This window comes from Lepeophtheirus salmonis, chromosome 3 (assembly GCF_016086655.4).
Source record: "Lepeophtheirus salmonis chromosome 3, UVic_Lsal_1.4, whole genome shotgun sequence".
In the NCBI taxonomy this organism is placed as follows: Eukaryota; Metazoa; Arthropoda; class Copepoda; order Siphonostomatoida; family Caligidae; genus Lepeophtheirus; species Lepeophtheirus salmonis.
Window position 1 is genome coordinate 20,927,403 of NC_052133.2, and position 23,819 is coordinate 20,951,221.

The 23,819-nt window shown below is 32.1% G+C and overlaps 1 protein-coding gene across 1 annotated transcript; it reads left to right on the top strand.

Moving 5' to 3' along the window:
- Positions 1–2,627: 2,627 nt before the first annotated feature.
- LOC121114606 (uncharacterized) lies at positions 2,628–20,937 on the top strand. Its single transcript, XM_040708623.2, has 5 exons — positions 2,628–2,836; positions 11,385–11,721; positions 19,190–19,643; positions 19,710–19,908; positions 19,963–20,937. Exons 1-5 carry the CDS (start codon positions 2,807–2,809, stop codon positions 20,704–20,706), a joined length of 1,764 nt encoding a protein of 587 aa, XP_040564557.1. The 5' UTR covers positions 2,628–2,806; the 3' UTR covers positions 20,707–20,937.
- The last annotated feature ends 2,882 nt before the right edge of the window (positions 20,938–23,819 follow it).

The following is a 23,819-nucleotide window of genomic DNA, read 5'->3' on the forward strand; positions in this document are numbered from 1 at the left end:
CTCTTGGAATTGAACGCTCGTATGTATTGGACCTCCATCTTGTAGAAAGGGCACCTTAATTATTTTAGATGAATTGGCTTTAAACCACAAAAGGATAATATGCTCCAAAACTTATGAAATGTAGTCGTCCGTCTTCATACAAAGGCCCTCTGGAATAAAAGCCAAAGGAAGCTTATCTCCTTTACTTGAAATCCATGCCCAAACCAAAAGGGGATCGACTATTATCCAGTTTTGGAATTGTTCTTTGTTCTAAGGAGGCATTCTTAGAAGATGAAGCCAAGATTCGGTCTTTTTGACGGTTGAATTTTTGATTTAGGTCCTATTTCTTCTCATCCGAAAATACAATATTTCCTCTCTGCGTGCAAAGTTATAATAACCTTTTTAGTTCTTTGAATCTGTTTCATCCATGCATTTTCTGTGAGATTCTGACCGTAACGAAACTTCATAGAAACTATCCCTAGGTTCTTATAGATGATTGGATTTATCTAAGTCATTGACACGTTGATCTCCTTAGCCATTTTTGCCATTGATCTGTTGGGATTTCTGTATCGTTTTGATTTAACTATCCACACTTTATTTGGGTTCAGAGCGGACCTTGGGCGTCCACTTTTTGTTTTATCATCAACGTTTCCAGTCTCTCTAATCTTTTTAAAGTTATATTTAACATAACTGAGACTGATTGAAGCCCTCAAAATCGGATACATTGGAAGAGATGCTTTACCAGCCCGATGAAGACTCTCTACTGCTTTTCTTAGATGAAATATCTTGAATTTTGAAAAATATATTTAATGGTCCTCTTTTTATAGAAGAGAGGGATTGAACTCAGATTGCACAACAACCAATTAAATTGACGGAAGTATACTTTACCGTCAAAATTTTGCCCACCAAATCTAGAAGGTTTAAGACTTTTGGCCACCCCTGTATATATTCAATTCGTTTTAAAAACTTTGGATAAGTAATATCTCAATGATTGTCTGGGAGTACTTAACGAGATAAATATCAGTTGGTATGATTGTCTTAGTTGGCTAAATGACAGATGATATTGGTCCTTTTTCTCTTTTTCTTTGTAGGAAAGGTTGTGTGATAAAGGTAAAACGTGGTATATGTTAAGATTTGAACAAAAATATAAATGCTGATATGACGAATTGAATTTTGTTTGTATTTATTAATACTCATGAGTAGTGATGACAATCATGTTTACAATGGAGATGTTAAAAAAATCGATAATCAATATGGTAACCCTGACAATTCGAAGAATGTTTTATAGGAGAAAAGTAATAATGCTCATGTCGTTTAAATTCTGAGATCGATTTGTTTCGCGGTTCTATCTTGAGTTATTTTTTCTAGACCGATTTGAAACAATATTTCGTTCCAGACTACAGTCTCAAGGAGCAGGCCAAAATATGATCATTGTCAAATCAAGGACTGATCTGTGTTCAGTCTCATTCTATGTACTTATTTTCACTCCTACAAACATCGTTACCTTTAGTTTATCACGCCACCTTTTGCCCAAAAAGAAAAAGGGGGAAAATGGCCCAAAATCAGTTAGTAGTCAGTCAATGATTCCAAATTATAAAATTAATGTTAAATAATTATTGGGAATTATTCAGAGCTTAAAATTAGCATATTAACATTTAACCAAACAACGTTCAGATGACTGATTAGGATTTAAATAGTAGAATCATCGACAGCTAATAACAAAATACAATGAATATATTTGCGTTAGCGCTGTGATTACGCAATGGTCACTGTTGTACGCATATCAAACACTTTAAACTTCATATGACGTCATTTGAAAAAAATATGTACAATTTGACAACACACATGACACCATATACAACTTATCATTAAAGATATGCCTAGGCCTAATTTCAAATGAGGCTGCTCAAGACTGACTTTTTGTGGGGTTGGTCTAAATAGAATTTTTCTATGCAACTGATCTAGACTGAATATCTATAAAGTTTGATCTAAAAAAAGTAATTAAATGGTCTCAGAAAGGCTCTAGTTACAGGAGGTTGGACATTCTTGATTTATCTGACTTGTGGCTCAACTTGAACTAGACTTAACTATTTTGAGGCTTGACGTGGACTCCAGATTTTAATACTTGTATTTGACTTGACTGAAGACGTACAACGATATATATATTTAATAAGATTCTGATAAACTGATTACTCTCTTGACTTATCCAAGTAAATCATACTGGTAACCTATTTGTGACTTGACTAAGTGAATCTCTTGTAAACAAATGCTATGGGCGGTAAAAATTTAATTAAATACATCTATATTGCAGATATTTGACAAAGTATAGCTAGCGATGACGAAAATACTTTATATTTGAAGTAAATCTTTTTAAAAATAAATATAATAATTAAAGTTTTCAACAAAAAATATATATACATATACATGCATATACTTTTGAATCAATCAAGAAGGAATATATTTTTTAAATTATTATATTACTGCTTTGAAATAGAATACTATTTATTTATCTTAATATACAATATTGTATCTCCTTCGTCTCCGTCTTGTCATGATGTACGAGAATAAATTTAAAAAAAAGTTTACTATGGGCGTGCGCACGCCCAAAACATTGGACTTTTTGCACCCGAAAAAAAAAACATATCCTCACACTCGTGAAGAAAACTCCGATGCGCAACGTTGGAGGATTCAAGAGGAGAGCTTACATTTTGTCAGTTGTTGAAGATATCGTTTGTTTTATTCTCTTAAACAAGTGATCATCAACGAAACGGAATATCATTTTATTCAACTTCCTTGTAATAACATTGCAGAGAAGGATCGCATAAAAATGGACGAGTCTCTGGATCCAAGGATCAAGGTGAGATGGATTTGCATGGCATGCATTTTATTTATAGATACATAATCTAGTTATACCTTGACATACGAGTTTAATTCGTTTCTGGACCGAGGTCGCAAGTCAAAGCAATTTATCCTATAAGAAAGGAAAAAAAACCTCTTGTTTTAAACTCTCAACCAGCTCGTATGGCAATGCAATTTTTTTCTCCGAGTCCATTTTGTATCTCAAGGTATTCTGGGTTTTTCATTATGTATAGTTACTTATAACAAGTGCTCGGTTGGTCCTTATTTATGACTAACGACTTCAATCCCTATAGTTCAGTCCTAAAACTTTTAAAATTCTTCTTTTTTTAATCAGTTCTTGTGCTGACAGTCCAAATGACCGGCCCTATGTTTGGACTGGACCGAATAAATAAGAAACCGACTTAACACTACTAAAAAGTGAAAATGCGCGGATTTTTAAGCGTGCAAAGATATAATTGACTCATCTACTTGTACATGTAATTTTTTTGTTTAACCAAAAGGAAAAAAAAAATGACAATTATAAAATGTCAATTTGAGGTTTTATTGAGGCTTTTTGTATTTCTTGTCTACTCACTTAACCTCTCTCTCTCTCTCTCTCTGTTGTTCCTCTCCATTCAAAGTAGTTCCTCAATTTTTTTTGCTATAATTGTGAAAGAGGAGAAGACGAAGGAGTTAGAGAGACCTCCTGCTACTTAATACCATGATATCGAATGAAAACGGTCGCATTGGGTTACGGGTTCAAATAAAAAAAAAATTAAAAAAATGTGAAAATATATATTATTACCATTATACTTATATGAAGTAGGCGCTCGATGAAATACGATATTTTATTATTATACAATGTTATCCACCAAGAAAAAATACTTTGGAGAAAAGAAGAGAGAGAGAGATAAACAGTAAAAAATGAGGAATAATTATAATTTTTATTCGTCAATTGATTATAAAATACAAAAACCAGAAATGGAACTAAAAACAGTTCGACATTTAACCTTTTAATTTGCAAGTATGTATAATACTTAATGTGTAATTTGCTTATAAATACAATTTGTATTAATTCTTTTTCCAAGTTTTTTATATTTTTTTCTCTCTCTCTCTCTCTTTCTTATATTTTTCACTACTCGAGTAATTCGATCTTTGTAAAGAACTGAAACTCGAAACTCACATCATATACATATGTATATATACATATATGCGTGTAGTGTATAAAATACTTAGTACTTGAATGCATTTGTGAGAAGCTCAAACCAAATTCTCCCCTTAGAGTACTAATATCTTAATAAATAATTATTGTTACATATTATCCGAGTCAGTCAAATATGATGTCTAACTATTGGGGGGTTTATTTTACTCATCTTCTTCCACATTTCACATCCTCTCTTCTTTATTCGTTTAGGTACATCCTCATCGTTCATCAATGAGGGGGTGAAATTCAATTCCAAGCTCTCATTTTACGCCATTCTTCCTCCTCCCCCCCTTTCCCTGTTTAGAACAAATAAGGGTCTTCTTTCTTTACTTCCTAGCTGAGATGATCCGTACTGTTAATTTCTTTTGAAATGCACCTTGAAATAGGATTCATTCAAAGACTCATACCATAACTACCCCCCATATGTGGTTTTATCAACCTAAAAGCACTATTCAAATATAGTAAAGAAAAAAAAGTTTTAATAAATCTTAAATTAAATTTGGAAGATCCGCGTATTGCGCGCACTTCTTTTAATTTTTAAAAATATGCACAGAAAAAAACTTTATCCAAATTCTTTATTCATTTTGAAAATTTTCCAAGGATACTCTCCCGTTTTTTCTCCAGGAATTACTTTAGAAAAATATTTTTTATAATTGTTATAAGTATAAAATAATAAGTTGTGTCTTTTGTTTCAAATTTTGACTGAGATGTATGAATACATAACCTATTGCATAGGCCCTTTTTTTACCACTTGAGATTTTTCGCAACACCCGTAATCGAAATTTGAAAAAAAAATAAAATGAAAAATAAATCGCCGTATCATCAATAGTGACGTCATCAGGGGCGTCTGCATGATTATTTGAGGTTAAATGAGTTGGGAGGCTGGACTTTTTTAACAAATTGAATTGAAAAGTTTTTGTCCTATTTTATCATTGCCAAATTTGACAAATATACATTTTTTTTTTTGCAAGAGACTCGATTCTTTTTTTATTTCAATTTGAGAGTTTGAATTTTTTAGAAGAGACTAAATTTGAACAAATAACAATTTTTATAATAAAAAAAGGGGGAAATGATTTTTTATTTCTCGAAAATTACTTCTTTTAAAATATTTTAGACAAAAGGAATTTTAACTTCCTAGTGATAACTATATAAATTCTGCAAAAATGTAGAGCTATGACCCTTTGGCCCTAATAGTTCCGGTTCCACTTTCTTGTATTCAAATTTCTTGGAGGAGTTGAGATATTCAAGACTGCAAACATTCTATAGTTTAGAGTCTTCACTTGAATTACGAAACTAAATTCGTTCCCAGTATGACCATTCAAATATATCAAATCAATTTCTAATGGTGAAGCATTTTTATTTCTTCATGTGTAATTTGTAACTTCTCCATTGGATTCATTAGAAAAATCATTTGTTCATAGAAATTAAGGAATGATTAATCTTATAAAGATGTTACAAATTGCACTTGAAGAAACAAAAATTCATCACCATTAGAAATTGATTTGATGTATTTGAATGGTCATACTGGGAACGAATTTAGTTTCGTAATTCAAGTGAAGAGTATTTTAAATTGTGCACCATTGCTTTATGGGATATGTTTTGAACTCTATATCGGTTTCTTTGTTGCGGCAACCTTCTTGGAAAGCTGTGGACCAAAATCAGCATAATCGACTGATTAACAAGACTATGAAATTTATAAAAAAACAGAGATCCCTAGAGCAACGATCCTTGATCTAGTTGCACGGAAAAAAATACTAAGAATATTTGTAAATTAGAATAGGCACATAAACTGATTGTGTAATAATTTTCTACAATATTTTTTTGTGTTGTCGCATAACAAAAAATTGGCAAAAGAATTAGTTATATTTTGATAAAAAATGAAGAAAAATACTATTAAGCCAAATTTGATTAATGTTTAGAGGTAAATTTCAAATTTTTATAAGACAATAGTATTTTAAATTTAAATACAAACTTTATAGGGTCATTATTTTTATAATCACCCGGTAGGCCAGGCAATTGGCCCCCTAAAAACGTGACATTAATTATGACATAAGCTAAAATCTTATGTAAATCTGTGTCCGTGTTCATCATTTTATTATAATTTCAACCCTGACTGTTATATGTGTGTTCAGATTGTGCAAGGGTAAGGTATCTGTGTCCTATACACAAGGCTGGGACTTGTAATCAAGGCTGAATGCGGCCATATTGAGTAAGAGAGTCGGGGAAGGATTATTTTTTGGTTATTCAACTTTGATAATATTTTTAGAATTTTCAAAAAGTGTTGCGTTTTAGACGGAGATACTTGTATACAGGGGTCGTTTGAAAAGTCTGTGCATAGTCCGAGAGATAGCACTAATTGCCGCGTATCGAGGTTATGTTTAGTTAGCTGTTCAACAGTCCTGTAGATTCTTTTGGATCAGCTGCAAACCGTCCTTGCAACACTTCATACGATTTCGTCTTTATTCTAGCGTGAGCACCCATTTTGCAGATAGATTTCTCATGTCCAAATGTTGATGCAAAATATTATGTACCCATTCATTCGAGATGCCCACAGAACTATTAGCAATTTCACACAACTCACTCCTCTGATATCCATCACCAAATCATGCATTTTATCAATGATTTCTGGAGTAGTAACCTCAACAGGACGTCCAGAACGTTCATCGTCACTTGTGCCTATGGGACCACTCCCAAAATTTAGAAAATAGTCATAAAGGGTTTTAATCAAAGGTGTTGAAGCCTCCATAATGTTTATCAAGCTTATTCTCCTAAGACGTTTTGCTTTTCATAAAGTAATGTTTAATCTACGTACGAAATTCTTTTTCATACTTTCTTTGAAAATCAATTCATTTCCTCTGTTCAAACGAAGACCAAACAGAAAGAAATTGACCGATCAGGCAGAAAGTTGTTGTGTATTTTTCCAAGAGATGCTTCTACCTAAACAGTACTTTAACACGGACCAGTAGTGCCATCTCTTGGACTTTGCTCGAACTTTTCAAACAACCCTCATATATATTGTGTGCACAATATACCTACATACAATATTTAAAAGTAATGATAGTTCTAATTGAGAAATAGAAAATACAATATAGATGGATCATCTATCATTGTTCGTATTGTTTCGTTGTTACTTTAATGGAAGAAAGGAAGGAATGAAGACCCTTGTAAATTGAGATGAAATGAGTTTTATCTTCTCTCTCTCAAGAACATAAAATAAAAATCACAGAGCTTTACTTCTGTCACCCAACTTGAGACAACCCATCTTTTATCACTTCATTTCAACTCTTCTTTTTGTTTATAAAAAATGTGGGAGAGAGTCCAACGACTACTCAGATTCATGACTATGATGAGTGAGTGAGATATCATTTCATAATTCTTAAGAAGTCAAATAAAAAGTTGGGAGAAGAGACCACCTTTTTTGTTGGGAGAGGGGGAATAAATGCACCTATAATGAACCAAAGCCATACATCCATTGTTGCCAGGCGGCTTGAAGGAAAATCAGCTATCTTTCAATGCCTAAAAATATGCTAGTTTTAACAATAAACGGCTAAAAATTGGCAAAATATATTTTTGTACATTTAGTATGAGGACTTTGATCCAATCATGTAACACGGACAATTTACAAGTGATGTGTAAGGGAAGAAAGAAAACTAATAGTTGATGCCTGTATCAGTTTCAAGGACTTCAGTCCTTGATAAGTATTATCAGTCCTAATATTGATTATTTTTCAAAAAAAAAAGTCGCTCATAGAATGAAAAAGTGGAACCAGATAGCCAATTGTTAGTTAAATCCTTGTCCTATTATTATCTTTTTTCACACGCAAGATTTCCCTATTTATGAGATGACGTCACTTAATCATTTTTCCTCATGACTTAAGCAACTTTTTCTTCTCATAGTATATTTATTACTTGGTTAATTTAGTTAAACGGGTGAAGTCATGGAGATTGCGTAGTTAGTTAACTATTTTTTTAATATTCAAGTGGGTATACTCGATCCCTGTAGTGTACAGTCATGTAGCCAACTTTATTTGTCCAAATATTGATCACGTGGCCTTTGTATCGCCGCATGGTTTATAATATGGTTTACTTTACTAAAATATAAACGTAATATGCCTTTTTTTGTATACTGTTCAAACTTTCTACTCCTATGAATGTTCTGAACGTTCATTGGTTGAATTAGAATTAGCTATTTTGAAACAGTGAACCCTTCCCAAATAAAATATTAGATAAAAACTCTATAGTTGCGAAGAATGGGCTAATTACCATCTCATACTTTGCTTTGTTATGTTTATATCGGGAGGAAAAATTTCTTGATACTACAAAGGTATCGACGTGTTATAGCTTTGCATTGCCCATTAGATAGAAATGGTATTTTTGTAAAGAACAAACAAAGTTTAACGATTAAAAAAGGGATTTTTTTTTCCTTTTTTGATCATAATTCAATTTGTGCTAACATTTATTTTTGAAGTAAGCATTCTCGCCGTTCTTTGGTGTAAATTGTTTTAAAAGTGCATAATAAATTTTATTTATTCGTATTTATATATAAGAATAATATTCTGTCTGCCCATGTGCTATTTAAAATGTGAAAGGTTCTATGCTTTTTAAGAGTAATTCCTTTCTCTCCATAAATTCAGTAGTACCATAACTCTTACTTTCGCCCTCTCCTTGTGCTCTGGAAATATACCATCCCTAGTTGTTCTTTTCCGAATCTGTTTAAACATCTGTAAAAACACTTTTGACTGCATATGAGCAGAGGCGTGAGCAGGGGTTGGCTGGAGCCCTCCCAAATTAAGGAATTTTTCAATTTAACTAGAAAATTTAATATTCGAATTATTTTTCAAAAAATTTGATATTCTAAATTTAATTTATAAAACAGCAGGGGATTTTTGAATTTTTTTTCCAAAAAAAATTATATATTTTCAAAAAGTAAGGGATTTTTGATTTTTTTTTTTTCAAAAATGTATTTTTTTGTGAATTCTGTGATTTTTTTAATAAAATATCCAGAAAATCTAATATTTAAAATTTTATTCCAAAAAATATAATATTTGATACAAAAATTTTGAAAAAAAAATCGTTATTTTTTCTGAATAGCAGTGAATTTTTGATTTTTTTTCCAAAAACTATAATGTTTGAAATTTTATTCCAAAAAGTATAATGTTTGAAATTTTATTCCAAAAAATATAATATTTGAATTTTTTTTTCATAAAAAAATAATTTCTTGGGAATAGCTATAGATTTTTGATTTTTTTCACAAAATGTTATTTTTTTGTGAATTCAGTGAATTTTATAAATAAATTCCCAAAAAATCGAATATTTAAAATTTTGTTCCAAAAAAAATAATATTTCATATTTTTTTCCAAAAAAAATAATTTTTTGTTAACAGCTCTAGATTTTGAGAAAAAAAAACAAAGTTAATATTCGATATTTTTTCCAAAATCGTAATTTTTTGTGAATAGCAGTGAATTTTTGAATTTTTCTCCTCAAAAACTATAATGTTTGAATTGTTTTCCAAAAAATATAATGTTTGAAATTTTATTCCAAAAATATAATATTTGAATTTTTTTTCTTAAAAAAATAATTTCTTGAGAATAGCTAAAGATTTTTGATTTTTTTGCAAAAATGTAATTTTTTTGTGAATTCATTGAATTTTGTAAATAAATTCCCAAAAATTTAATATTTAAAATTTTGTTCCAAAAAATGTAATATTTCATATTTTTTTCCAAAAAATTTTTGCTAAACGCTCTGGATTTTGAGAAAAAAACCAAAATTAATATTTGATATTTTTTTCCAAAATCGTAATTTTTTGTGAATAGCAGTGAATTTTTGATTTTTTTCCCCAAAAACTATAATGTTTGAATTGTTTCCAAAAACTATAATGTTTGAAATTGTTTTCCAAAAAATATAATAATTGAATTTTTTTTTCATAAAAAAATAAATTTTTGTGAACAGCTGTGGATTTTGAAAATTAAAAAGAAATTAATATTTGAAATTAATTTTTAGAAATTTTTTTCCAAAAAAATTAATTTCTCGAGAATAGCTATAGATTTTTGCAATTTTTTGTGATTACCAATGGATTTTTTGAAAAAATTTCAATTTTGGAATTTTTTTCAAGAAATTCCAAAAACCAAGCCCCTCTTTCAAAAAAAAAAAAATATATGATCCTAGGGACACCCCTGATGAGGCATGTTTTGCATTTGTAGAATTGATGCAAAAAGCCAAATAATGAAGACAATAGAACCAGAAATACTATTATGTATAAATAGACAGTACACTGACTTGACTAACAAGAGGAATAGGAGAAGATCTGAAGCTTCATAGAAGGGTTCTACAATTACTTAATTATATATAATATAATATGTGTATTTATTAGGAAATATCAAATTTTCCCCCTTGTTTAGTTGAATTAGTTGTAGGGAGGTGGATATTTGATATTTTTTTCCATTTGTTTGTCAAAAGTTATTTATGCAGGGTTAGGCCTACATACTTAGGTGATTGTGGCTTTTTGTTACTTTGAGGGGGACTCACTCTTCAGTGTTCATTAGAGATGAGTTGAAAGTTCGAATCGTACTCACTCTGGATACATATATATGAGTTGTACTCATATCATGTACATAACATTATATACCTACACACGTATGATGCCATTTTATATATTTATATTACATTATTGTCGTAACGTATCTTATTTCCTAATGCCGCTGCTGCTATTTTGAAGGGATTGAATTTCACAAAAAAAAAAAAAAAAAAAAAAATAGGTTCTTAGGTATCGTTTTTCTCTCTTCTCTTTCCTTCTCTTCCCTTCTCTCTCTCTCTCTTTAGTAGTAATAAGGTATTTATTTATTCCCCTACGCGTTATTCCAGAAAATAAATATATTTAATTTGTTTACCCCAAAATCATTCAATTCCTCTATAAAAATGAACTACGATAGCTAAATAGCTATTATGAAACATATTCAGAGGATCTAGCTACTACGTACCTACTAATAATGGGATACAACTAATTGTAGAGTAAGCTGACACCCAGAGATTTGATGATGAAAAATAAACGGAATCCACTAACTAGCAATGTGTGCAAAAAAAAAAAAAAAAAAGTGACGGACTTTTTTAAAGTGTTGATATTCCAAGAAGGAAGAGGTGCGCGCTCTCTTCCTCTGGATTAAAAAATCCTCTAAATAATGATAGCTGCTATGGAAGACGCACGCTTAGTGCAGTTTTCTTTCTTTCTTTCTATTCTTCAAACTTTCTTTTGATCAAATTTCAAGACCTTCAATATTATAAAATTTTAGACTTGAACACTAATTCATATTTCACTCGTACATTCATATAATATGTGAAATCCTTCTTTGCTACTTTTCTTTTTACAGACACTATTTCACCATCCGGTACAGGGACGGGAAGGAGAAGGCGAGGAAGAGTCCTCTTCCAGGAAGAGCGGGTGCGGTGTTTATCCCGCAGATATGAAAGTTCTACTTAAAAAATGGTATGGGATCCCTAAAAAGGATCGTGGAAGTATAGCCATGGAGGATGAGGAGGGAAGAGAAGAGATTAGTGGAGGCTCCTTTCATCCACGTCCGGCTCCCTCATCCTCATGCACCTCTTCTAGTATCTACGATATCCCTAAAAAGAGACGACGTTTCTTAGACAACTCCAATATGGTTGAGAATCATCACCTCTATCATCAGCAGAGCCGACTTTCTTCAGGTACATAATACTTTCAATGATTTTTATTTAAATAGTAGGTACATAATTGTATGTATTAAAATAGAAGAAGTAATTTTGAAAATTCGCGCTCTTTTTCCTCCTTTTCTCTCCCCCCCTACTTTTTTTTTTCTTCTTCTTTTATTTAATATAAAGAATTCCGTGATGGTGATGATGATCTAAATTCATCATGTACGTACGTATCATATGAATTCTTGAGGGATAGCTACTAGTCTCATCTTTCTCCCCCCTCCTTCAGTAGTAGTTCATTTTCTCTCTTTTTGTATCTGTTTGTCTATCTACAAGTATGGAACTCAATCCCTCGTCAAATGACGAAGATACATGAATCTTATTTCGATATTTGATACTTGGATTTTTTAAGACAAGTATAAAATAGACTTTGTGTAACAATAATAAGTGAACGTATGAGTACATATGTACCTATTATTTTTTGTATCCGACTCCTTGTAGAATGGATTAGTCCCTGTTTGGTTATTATAATACATTCATATATATATTTGATATTCTATTTTGGTTAGGTTTTTATTTTTAATTGCAACAATAAAATTGAATAAAAGTCTCGTATTACTCAATATTTAAGTAATAAGTATGTTTCGTGAAAGAAAGAAAAAAATTGTGCTTGTATATACCTTCATTTGTATATATGTATGTATGTACTAGATATAAAAAAAATATCGAATAACAGAAAAAATCGCAATAGAAAATTCTAAAGGTTGCAGTTTTATGCAATTTACAAGAAATAACTCTACTCCAAACAAATATGCTATTCATTAGATAAAGTAAATGGGTATCTCCTGTTCTGAAATGAAAAAGAACTTGTTATCCCATAAGTGCAGATGGGATGTATAGCGAAAAGGAAAAACTATCTCGTGGTGTGTTAACGTCTCCCTCTAAAAAAAGAGTTCTCCACAATCTTTGGTGTAAATTGATTTAAAAATTCATTGATTGTATAAATACAGGTGTATTTGAATATAATTATAATATTTTCCCTTCACTTATGGTATTTTAAATGTGGAAGGACCTCCTCCTTAAAGCAGTCATTCATTTCTCTCCCCAAAATCAGATAATAGGCAGCATACATTAACAATGGTCTTAATTCAGGTGTAGCATATGTCTTCCTCGCACCTTTACACATCTATACCCATAGGTAGTCCCGTAATCAAGCCTATATCAAAGGATATCCGGGCACTCCAAAGACCATGTCCCTGATTAGCTAGAGATGGCATTTTCATAAATTTATTTTTCACATTTTTTAATAACATTTTTTTTATAAAAGCACAAAATTGGATATTTTTGTTGTTGAATTTTTTATCTTATATTTTAGAAAATACAGTTTACTTAACATTTATATAATAAGAAGGATCCTCAATAGTTACTGCTCTGGGGAGCAGTGGACAATAACATACAGGAGTGCAAGTACCGTTTTATGCGGCACATCAGACTAATGCTTAGGGATGTGAAAATTGGCTAAATTACGGTGGGCGTAAAAAAAAAAAAGAATAAGTTGGTTAGAGCAGAATATGAAAAGAAGGGTATTATTTTGAGAAAAAAAATGATTTAGACTACTGAGGCCCCTTTAAAATATGCACTGATGTCTAGTGGTTTTCTTTTTTTTTTGATCGATCAACAATAAACCCCCTGGAAAACCCCTCCAAAGTTTTGACTCACCCCAACACTCTTTCAATTACAGTGGATTTCTCGTTGTATACTTTCCTTTTGAATGATTATCCCTCTCTTAACCCAGGGCGTCCGCAGGATTATATATGTTTATATTATTTAGGGGTGGGGATCTACAGACCCTCCATCCACTCTCTGAGAATGCCCCTACTCACATCGTTACCCTTATTGTACCATGCAACCTTTCCTTCAGAAAGAAACAGGAAAAAGGCCTGAAATCATCTGGTAGTTAGCCAAATAAGTCAATCATACCAACTGTTATTTATCTCTTATATAATCCCAGACTATCATTGTCATATTAATTCTTCATCTTTTTTAAATGAATTGCATATTATTAAAATCTACATAGTATTTGATTCGATCCTCTATTATAATATTGCTTAGTAATATTTTATTAAAAGAGTAGTTATACATTTGTATTTGTATATTATAGCCAAACTTTCTTCATAGAAATAATAAAATGGCCAATATATATTATACAAACGACGAAGGATAAAAAAAAAAAAAAATGGTATTCCTGTTCTTTTGGAAACGGAGTATAAATATAGAATAACTTATTACTTTGTGTATTTATCAAAAAGGCTTAATTATGAAATAGCCATGACGTATCAAGTGGAGAAGAGGGAATCGACAGCTAACAAAAATACATAGGGCATTTTTGTGTTAGCGAGGTAACGCAAGACAAGATGGTTGAAAAAAAAAAGTAAACAAGAACGATGTATATGAATTATGTTCAGGATTTACGTAACCTCGATCAAAAAATATAGAATATAAATACCGCTTCTAGATAATTAGGGTTATGTACTTTTGTTTAAAAATAACTTTGATAATTTTTTAAGGCATAATTATGATTGAAATACTATGCACTATGGTTTTAATGAATAGTTTATGTTTCTAGTTAAATCTAAAGAAAAATACATAACCCTGCCTGAAACGTTGGCTTCGATTAAATTACATTAGATAGATCTTAGTCATAAGACGTGATATTAATGAACTGCACAAGAGATGAAAATAGCGCAAATCTAAATTTTAGACAAATTAAAACTTGAGATAAGAAAAAGTATTCTTGATTGATAGCCATGACGCCTCTTGCCCTTATAGTCTCTTGTGCCTCTACAACCTCTCGTCATATCTCTTATTGATTATTCCTCCCTATTGAGAAAATGATAACGGATGAGGGAGCAAGGAACATTATAAAATTTATAGTAATCTCTATCAGCAAATATGTTGTCCCTCAAAGATACCAACTTTGAAATACATTCTCTCAGCCGGTGGTTTTACGCTCACCTCAATATGGACAATATTAACATACCTAGTTAACAGCCTTCCATAGTTATTGTAATACCCATATTTACTACGTATATATTTCAATACGGTATTACCTAAAGATTCAACTACTCCTTCGTATTTGTCTGTCAGTTAGGGATTTCTAATTTTTTACTCATCCCCGAGGCAGAAAATTAACAGCAATGTAGAATTATGATATCTTTTTTTTGTGGGTTATCCATTTTTATGGTAAACTATTCATTTATTTGTATTCTGAACGTTAAAGGGTTGAATTCGAATAAACTCGAGTCACAAAACCATTTTTATATTATCTTTCAACCTTTCCTCCTCGAAAAATAGACAAATTTACTCCTATTTTTGCGTAATTTTTTTTTCATCCTGAGCAAAAAAAAAGTTTCTAGTAAAACGTGGAAATTCCATTTTTTTGGGAGGGGGGCTATAGTCCCTTCACCCAGTCTACACATCCTTACTTTTACTTAAATAAAGTATAAGTCCTACAGAATCGGGAAGAATAATAAACTGGGAGTTAATTTTTTTTTTTCTTTTTTTGAAGAAGTAAAGGTTAGGAGATTCAATAAAGATATTGCTATATGAGGTCACAGTGTTACCTCACTCATATTCAAATTTACAATAGATCTGGTTGTCAGCTGTTTATTTTCCTTTATGATTGGTTGAATTTGAATTATTTATAGGGAATTTGTAACGTTGTTACCTTCAGTATAAATGACAACCTTTGCACCAAAAAGAAACCGGACCAAAATCCGTTGGTACCTACTAATTAGCAAATTCATCCATCTTTCCAACTATTGAATGGCTATTTTATAATTAGTCATGACTATCAGATGCAGTTTTTAGACCGCACGTTTTTTTGGAGTTGGCAAATTGAAGAGTACATTTTATTTTCCTAAGCTGTTGTCCTTATTATTTAATTCCTGAGGAGTGAACTTCCTTTTCTACCACGTACAAGCTATCATTGATATATACGTAACCTAATTGAACATTTGCGTGTGCTTATAAAGGGCACGAGAGTAACCCTGAAAATTTGTTGTGGAATTATAATTTCAAGTCCTTGTTGGGCACAGAGTAGAATTGAGGATCAACATTGGACTAATTCATTTCCATGTCCAGTGTTTATTTCCATATTCCCCTCGTCAACGCTGCTTGAGCTGATCCAATGAAACGTCAAGATAGCTAAGCTTCTCTGCTCCAAAAAATTCTTTTTTTTAACATACCCAAAAAGTTTTAGATTAGGCTCATTGTCAGTAATTGTTTGAAATGCTTTATAGTTGATCAACAAGGAATAACTCAGTTTTAACCCAGAGATAAAGAAAGTAAGTACTACAAATCGAGAGCTAAACGACAAAAAAACAGTGACCATTTTCGTGTTAGTCATATAAAACCGTGCTTTGAACAATTTTTAACAATTAATGGAATGATAAATTCATAGTTGAGAAGAATCCAGAATCTTCTGATTTTTGGGGATTTTTTTTCTATTTATTTTTGGAGATGCAATAAAGATATTGCCATGTGAGGTACTTTTAAGAAACAAACGATGACCCCCAGATATAGAAATAATAAAAATGAAATGTTAAAGATTAGTAGGGCTACATAAAACATAACTTAGTAACTTGAGGAGGAAGAAATATTTAGTTACTTCAGGATTTAAATATATACATAGGTACGCAAATCTATATACCTATACCTCTTCTTCTTCTAATAACTAAATATGTATCTCATATGTTCCTTTCCTTCCATTTAAATACCTAATATCGAACCACCATCGCAGATAACCAATGTATACATTTACTATACAGTATGTAATAAGATATTTTTTATTGCTCCATGGTCTAGCATTTCTATTTTTTAAGCTTTTAGTATATAGTTAGACATATATATGTATTCATCTACAAGCTGTAACTTGTATACACATATTGTACAAGTTAAAATTTCTAAGTCTCATTAGGCTATATTTTATCTTAAACATCAGTCATTTTAATAATTACAAAAAACGATTAGTGTTTGGTCGGTCTACAAACACTAAAAAGAGTCCTGTCATATCAGTCCAACCCTAATACAATTTGTCAGTCAATGACGTAGTTACTAACTACGTCATTTCAGTTGGAAAAGTTTCATCATAACGTCTTTCAAAGAGACAAGATGCTACAATTAATTTTTTCTACCTTTTTGTGTTCTTTAATTCTAGCTAGGTGTGAAGGAAATAAAAAGATAGTTTGTCCGTAGGACAGAAGGACCGACTAATCGGTCTGTAGGACCGTAGGGCGGTAAAAGAGATCGGGCCGATGAAAAAAAAGAAGACTAAACGGGAAGACTGATTAGTAAATCAGTCCTAGGATATCAAGAACTATACAATTGATTTTGATTTGTGATGTTCCGCGAACTGAATTTTGCTGATTGAGTATTATCGTGTTTAAAAAAAAAAAATAATACTCGAGCTAAATGGTTGAGTTTCAAATTGTTGTAACTCAAAAATTACAAATAAATATATCATTCTAGCAGTCTAATATAAAAAAACAGAGACATTTAGACTGTTGAAATGAATTTGGCAGGTCCTTTTTATTGTAAACAAATGGAAAACAGTATGATTTATAATGGAAAAGCTGGGGCGTCCGCAGGGAGGGTATGGAGGAGCTGTATCCCCTCTCCCCAATTGAAGGTTTTTTTATCCATGACTAGGGAAAATTAATCATAAAACAGATGTAAATAATATTTTGAAGTAGTTATTTTCTAAGAAAAAGGTTATTCGAACAATTTATTTAATGAGGTTTAAATTTTAATTAAAATTTAAAAAAAAAACCTACTCACAATAAATAAAAATATATATAATTCTGCATACACCTTTGAAAAGCTTAGCTCAGTAAATGCCAAATATTTGACATGTTTGGCATTCACCCCACGAGCTACTGGATGCGACCAAAAAATCTTTACACATAGTTTTTGCTACATAAATCAAAGTTTTTGTGAATTGTAAAATTGTTCCGGTCAAATACACAAAATAAACAAAAAAACTATATCTTCCTAAGTGTCTTCAAAGCAGAGAAAATGTCATCTGAACGTGATCAAAGAATTTTGGCAAGAAACCAACGGAAGAGAAGTTGTTACCATGGTCCAGACCAACTACTTGAACATGAATGTGGTGTTCTAGCATGATGGTGCGCCAGCAAAATCGTCCAAAAAAGGCCCAGAAGTGGCTGGAGAACAACTTGTCTTTCCTGTCAAAGAAAATGAAACCCCTTCTCACTTTTTGGTTGCATTTGAGTCCAAGGCCTGCATCGATTCTCACCCAAATATCAACAACCTCAAAGGATCTGTCAACCAGCACTGGGATGCCATGTCTGAGGACTACATCTTTAATGGGTGCAAGGCCTTCCATGACCACCTGGAAGTCATCATTGCTACCAAGGAGGGCTATATCGATGATTAGGGTAGCCAAGACACCATATTAGTTATTTTTATTTTATTGACATACCTTATTACAACTGCTTGCTGTAATACATTTTGATAAAGTTCTAGATTGAAAGTGTAAAGATTTTTTCGCGCACCCGGTATAGTTGTTACTCGCCCTAACAACAATTATTTTTTTATAAATTCAATCTTAAAGAGAAGAAATACATTAAAAAAAAACTTTCTTCTATTGATTAATAATACCGTTAAACGTTATTAATCTTAACCTACTCGGATTAAGCAGATTTTTTAATCGTGAAATTGTGACACTTTTTGAATCCGAATAAAAAAAGTACTGCATTGTTTTGAAAACGTTGCCGTGTGGACAGGGTCTGAGAGTATATATTGCACAGCAATCAACATACTTGTTCAATGTGTTGGATAAGTTACAAGTAAATACTCGTCTTTTACATAAATGAGCCGAGTTTTTGGTCTTCTTTTTTGTTTATTTTATAAAACTCGACATCCAATGGACGGGCCTTGCTTCTGGCACATCCCTAATTTTGATACTGAAGATTACAATTACAAATTAATTATGTACTAGAAGGAGAACTTGGCATATTTCGAGGTTATTCTGCTTTGACAAACAGACAGGCAAATTTTGCTTTTTGAATATGGATGTTCTCTCCTTTTCTTTTCTATTTAAATATAACACGCTAAGCTTTAATTAGATTGTTATTTCTTAGATTAAGTAGTGACGTCGTTCTGTGATATTAGGCACACAATCAAAAATGAGGTGTTTTCAGACAAGCAAACATTGCTTTATTCATATAGATTCAGGAATAATCCAATTGTAGTTATTTATAATTTTCATTAAAAAGTCAAAAATTGCATCGGTCATCCATGGAAACTACAAGTAGTGCATTTCTCACATATTTACTCTAATTTCTTATTTGTTTACACATGTTACAACTTGCCCTCGACCATTAAATACCCATTACATCTCTCTTTCCACATTTGATTTGCTAATTTATGTACGATGCAAAAAATGATTCTTATATTTCTTTATTTTATTCATCCTTAGCCCTCATCCCGGTCTATTCCTCCCCTCCTGGAGCTGATAACGAAGAGGAATTGGAGGAAGGGGAAGAAGAAGAGCCCCAAAACCTTGTAATGGAATCTCATCGAAAGTCACATGCACGAGAATCCGAGGATATTCAAAATAATAATAGCAGTAAAAACCCCAGCAAACAGATCAAGGAGGAAGAACAAGAAGGGGATGATGGGATCCGTGATGGGATTTGTTCATGGTGTCTTCATACTCTGGATCAACCCAGATCCTCTCAATTTACAATGAGTATCCTTGATGATCCCACCTCCAATAAGAATAAAATATTTTGCTCAGAGCGATGCTTCACTCTCTATCGAAGAGCCGCATTTAAAAAGAACAAATATTGTGATCTTTGTAAAAAACCAACTTTTTCTACTGCATGCATTCAGTATCAAACATCCTTTGAGGATAAACTCATTTTTTGCAGGTAAAACAGTATATATATATATTACATATCTATAGCAAATGATGATTTATTTATATCTTTCCCTAGTGAGTCTTGCTTAAAGACATACAAGTTCGAAGAGACTTCACGTCGTGAAAAGCTGTCAAACATTTCAGCTTCTTCAAGAAGAGTTCTCTCTGATAATTTGTTAGCTCAGTCCAAGGCAATCCCACACCAGCATAAAAAGAGTAATAAACAGTCGAGGCGTTTACAAGAGAAGTCTCATAGTCAAACTCCAATTGTCAAAGTAGGTTTTTGTGTATTTTACTCGTATATATAAATATCTATGTCTCTCTCTTAGATCAAACCTGATATAGCCTTAAAGTCGAATGAAAATAGCCGTAAGAAACAACAAAACCCCCGCGTTGATCAAATACCACCGCCTTCATCATCCACCAATGCCCCTCATACATTTCATATGATCCCCCCGCCTTCAACTCTTCGACAAGGTCACCCGCCTTTCTTGGGCATGCTTCCAGAACCTACTAACTCACAGCCCTTATTACCCCTTGCCGCCCTTGCAGGAGCGTTAGCAGCGGCTTCTTCTTCTGCAAGACCAGTAATACCTTCAGTTTCAGTACCACAGCCTTCCAGACCATCAGCCTTTCAACACCCTCCGTCCCACCCTCAGCTCCTCGGCAGCTCATCTTTCCCATCCCCCATCACACTTTGTCCAACTCCATTCTTCGTCCCCTTCCCCATTCCCATACCCCTCCTGATCCCTGTACCTGAAAAGTCCTTCAAGGGTTCATCGTTTTTTTCTGGCTCTGAGTCTAATCTTAATGAACAATCACCTGGAACTAGTCAGCAAATGCATGTCCATGCAACAGCAGCAACAAACACAACAACAAAGGTGAAGATGGAATCTCCTTCACCCAAATCCGAAGAGAATCTACCCTCCATCAAAACGGAGTACTCCACTCTTGAGTGTGACAATGAAGAGAGGCGAAGACGGAAGCGAGCCTCTTCCTCCTTAGTTTATATTTCAGATCATCCAAATCCTGCTCATTCGCTAAACTTTGCTCCTTCTTATGAAAGAAAATGAAAGGTTCAGTCTTTAAACAATACACAAACTCAACACAACACTCACTTTAATATAAACATCCGTTTTGAATCAAAGATAAATACATCCATCATGAGTACGGAGTATAAAATATGTTACAATTGAACTTCTATCATTCTGATAATTAATCGAACAAAAAAAAATCAAACATTGTGATTTCTATAGATTCATTATAATAATTATGATTTGTCAAATATATTTGTCAAAATTTTACATGCATCCAGGATTTCATTTCTGTGCAAATTACCTATGAACATACTTTAATGAAAGTTGTTATTTTGCATATACTTGGGATACTATCTTAAATCGTGATAAAGCAAGCACTTTGAAGCACCCCTTATACTCACAACATCTCTAAATCCATGCAATAAAAACTGCCTTGGAGAAAATTGCGAGTGGAAGATTGCCCTGAAGGAAAATTGACCGTGTTTTTTTCAAATTTCATCATGAATAATACCACATTATAAATTTGCTGAATATTATCTATGACAAATATCTAAACATTTTTGTCTGTTCGATCCCCCAAGGGCGTACTTTCAAGTGTTTATAGGAGGAGGGGGGATAAATAGTTTAGAGTATCTTAAAATATGGTTGAATACTTTCCGCCCTCGGATTCGACAGTGTCCTGGGGGTATTATGAGATTGTTAAAAAATCCCGCCAATTCATCCAATATATACAAGGAACCCCTTTAAGACAACAAACTATTTCTAAGCCCTCAGGGTTGCGTGGGATACTTGAGGATACTGCTGGATCCTTAGAAACACCCACCAAAACATCACATATATCCAAGGAACCCCTCTAATACCAAAAATATTTTAAGCCCAACCCAAGGGTAGTATGGTTTTTAGCAATCCCACATTACTCCTTGGCCAATCCGAGCGCGAAGGGTATTCAACCATATTTTAAGGGGCCCTAAGCTATGAATCCCCCCTTCCAAACCAATTCTCTAGATAAATTTCTTTGAAAATTAGACTGAAATTGAAATTAATTCAGAGGAAATTGAATTGCAATAATACTACTCACACTTGAAGGTACTCCCCTTGGGGGTCGGAACAATCAAATAAGTTTAGATATTTTGCATAAATAATATATAGTGAATTTATAATGAGTTATTATTCATCATGAAGTTTGAAGATAATATGGTCAATTTTCCTGACTGGCAAATTTTTCTCCATGGCAATCTTCCACGGGCAGTTTTCCTTGTACCCTCTTAATCATATTATTTTTTAAAGATACAATGCACCCTTTAAATCTGGTGAGAGCTTATCAGAGTTGCCTTACTAACACAAAAATTCACGCTTTATTTTGTTATCAGGTCTCCAAACTTTCTTCTTTTCTCCCGCTTATTAGTTGATCTAGCAAATCTTCTATATTTTGAGCATGTTAAATAAATAAATATGGTAACCCTGATCATTTGAATAATGTTTTGGAGTTGAGCAGCATAGATGTCATGACGCATCATTACATCAGCAACAATCAGCTGTGACGAGGGAGAGATGGAACTAAACAAGAGCATAAGCAAGAATTACTCTGAAGTCTTCCCTTAATTTTACTCTGAGTCCAGCAAAGAACCTACAATTATAACTCTGCTATAAATCGTCAGGGTTACTCTCCGTCTTTTATGTCTTTACACGCGAATGTTCAATATATATTTGAATATAACTGAATTTAGTAGTAAAATAAGTTCCACTCAGATATTAAATCATAATGACCGCAGCTATAGAATAGAACATTCATTCTTGAGATTACCAATTCCAATAATACGCACGATTTACATAACTACTATTACTGCTGGGGAGGTTGAAAGGTTGAAAATGAATTATTTCTTGTGGGTGAGCTGTGAACAAGTAATTATTGAATAAAAACTTCATAGTTGGACCGAAATCGCTAAAAACTACCAACTGATTTTAGGGTATTTTTTTTCATTTAAGTTGATTGAATTGAAATTAAGTCTTGTTGCTAAACTGTGAATAATTCCCAAAAAGAAACTAAATATTTACTCCTTAGTTAGGAAGATTTGGCTAACAATTTACAATTGTACGTTTTACCTTTATTGATTTACGCAACCTTTCCTTAAAAAAATAAAAAATCATGCCCAAAATCAGTAGGGAGTTAGCCAATGCTTTCCAACTATAGGATTATTATTCAATAACTGTTAAGAAGTGAAATAAAAATGGACAGATTAAAGCAATATACACCTTATATTTGCGTTATTGAAGTTACGCCGTGACTTAACCTGGATTTTTAATTGTATTATTTTTATTTTTTATATTTATAGAAAGGTTGCGAGATACAATAAAGGTAACACATTGGAGAATATTCAAGTTAAAAAATATATTTTCTTACCACGTCGAGCTTTTCATCCTCTCCCAGCCTCAACTGTCAACAGTGAAATAAAATAGTGTATGGTACCTGGTCTTCTGTATTTTTCTTGTTACCAACTATTAATTATTATTTATAGAAGAATTGGTAAATATTATATACATACTTAAATAAAATGGATAATTTTATCACGACTGAGTAGGAAATGTCACGAATTCTAAAGGAAAGTATTTGATTTATATAAATTAATATAAAAATCAATATGTCTTTGTGAGTTCATATTAAATACTAAAGGTGTATTTCTATTAACCTTGGGTAATACTTAAAGACAGCTGCTTTAAATCCTACAAGTGACATCTCATGAAAATTCATCTCAGTTTATTTAAAAAAAAAAAACTTCTCGAGTACTACTAAAAACTTGTTTATATCCAAATATTAAGGTTTTTATTAAATTTTTAAAACCAATACTCTAATTGAACATATAAAACATATTATATCTTAGTAAATCGAATATTATTTTCTTCTACGAGTTTAAATAATAGCAGACAATAAAAGGTTGTGTAAGTTTATAAATAGTTCCGTTATTTTTTTTATGGTCATGGTTCATACAAATTATGGTATTTATAATAAGTATGTTAGCAATATGTTTCTCACTGTATTTTTGATTTTCTGATATTTTTTTTCTATGGAACGGATGATTCCATACAAAATCTGGAGTGACTTATATATGAATAATAATATATATTTATGCATAAACGCTCAATGTATTTTA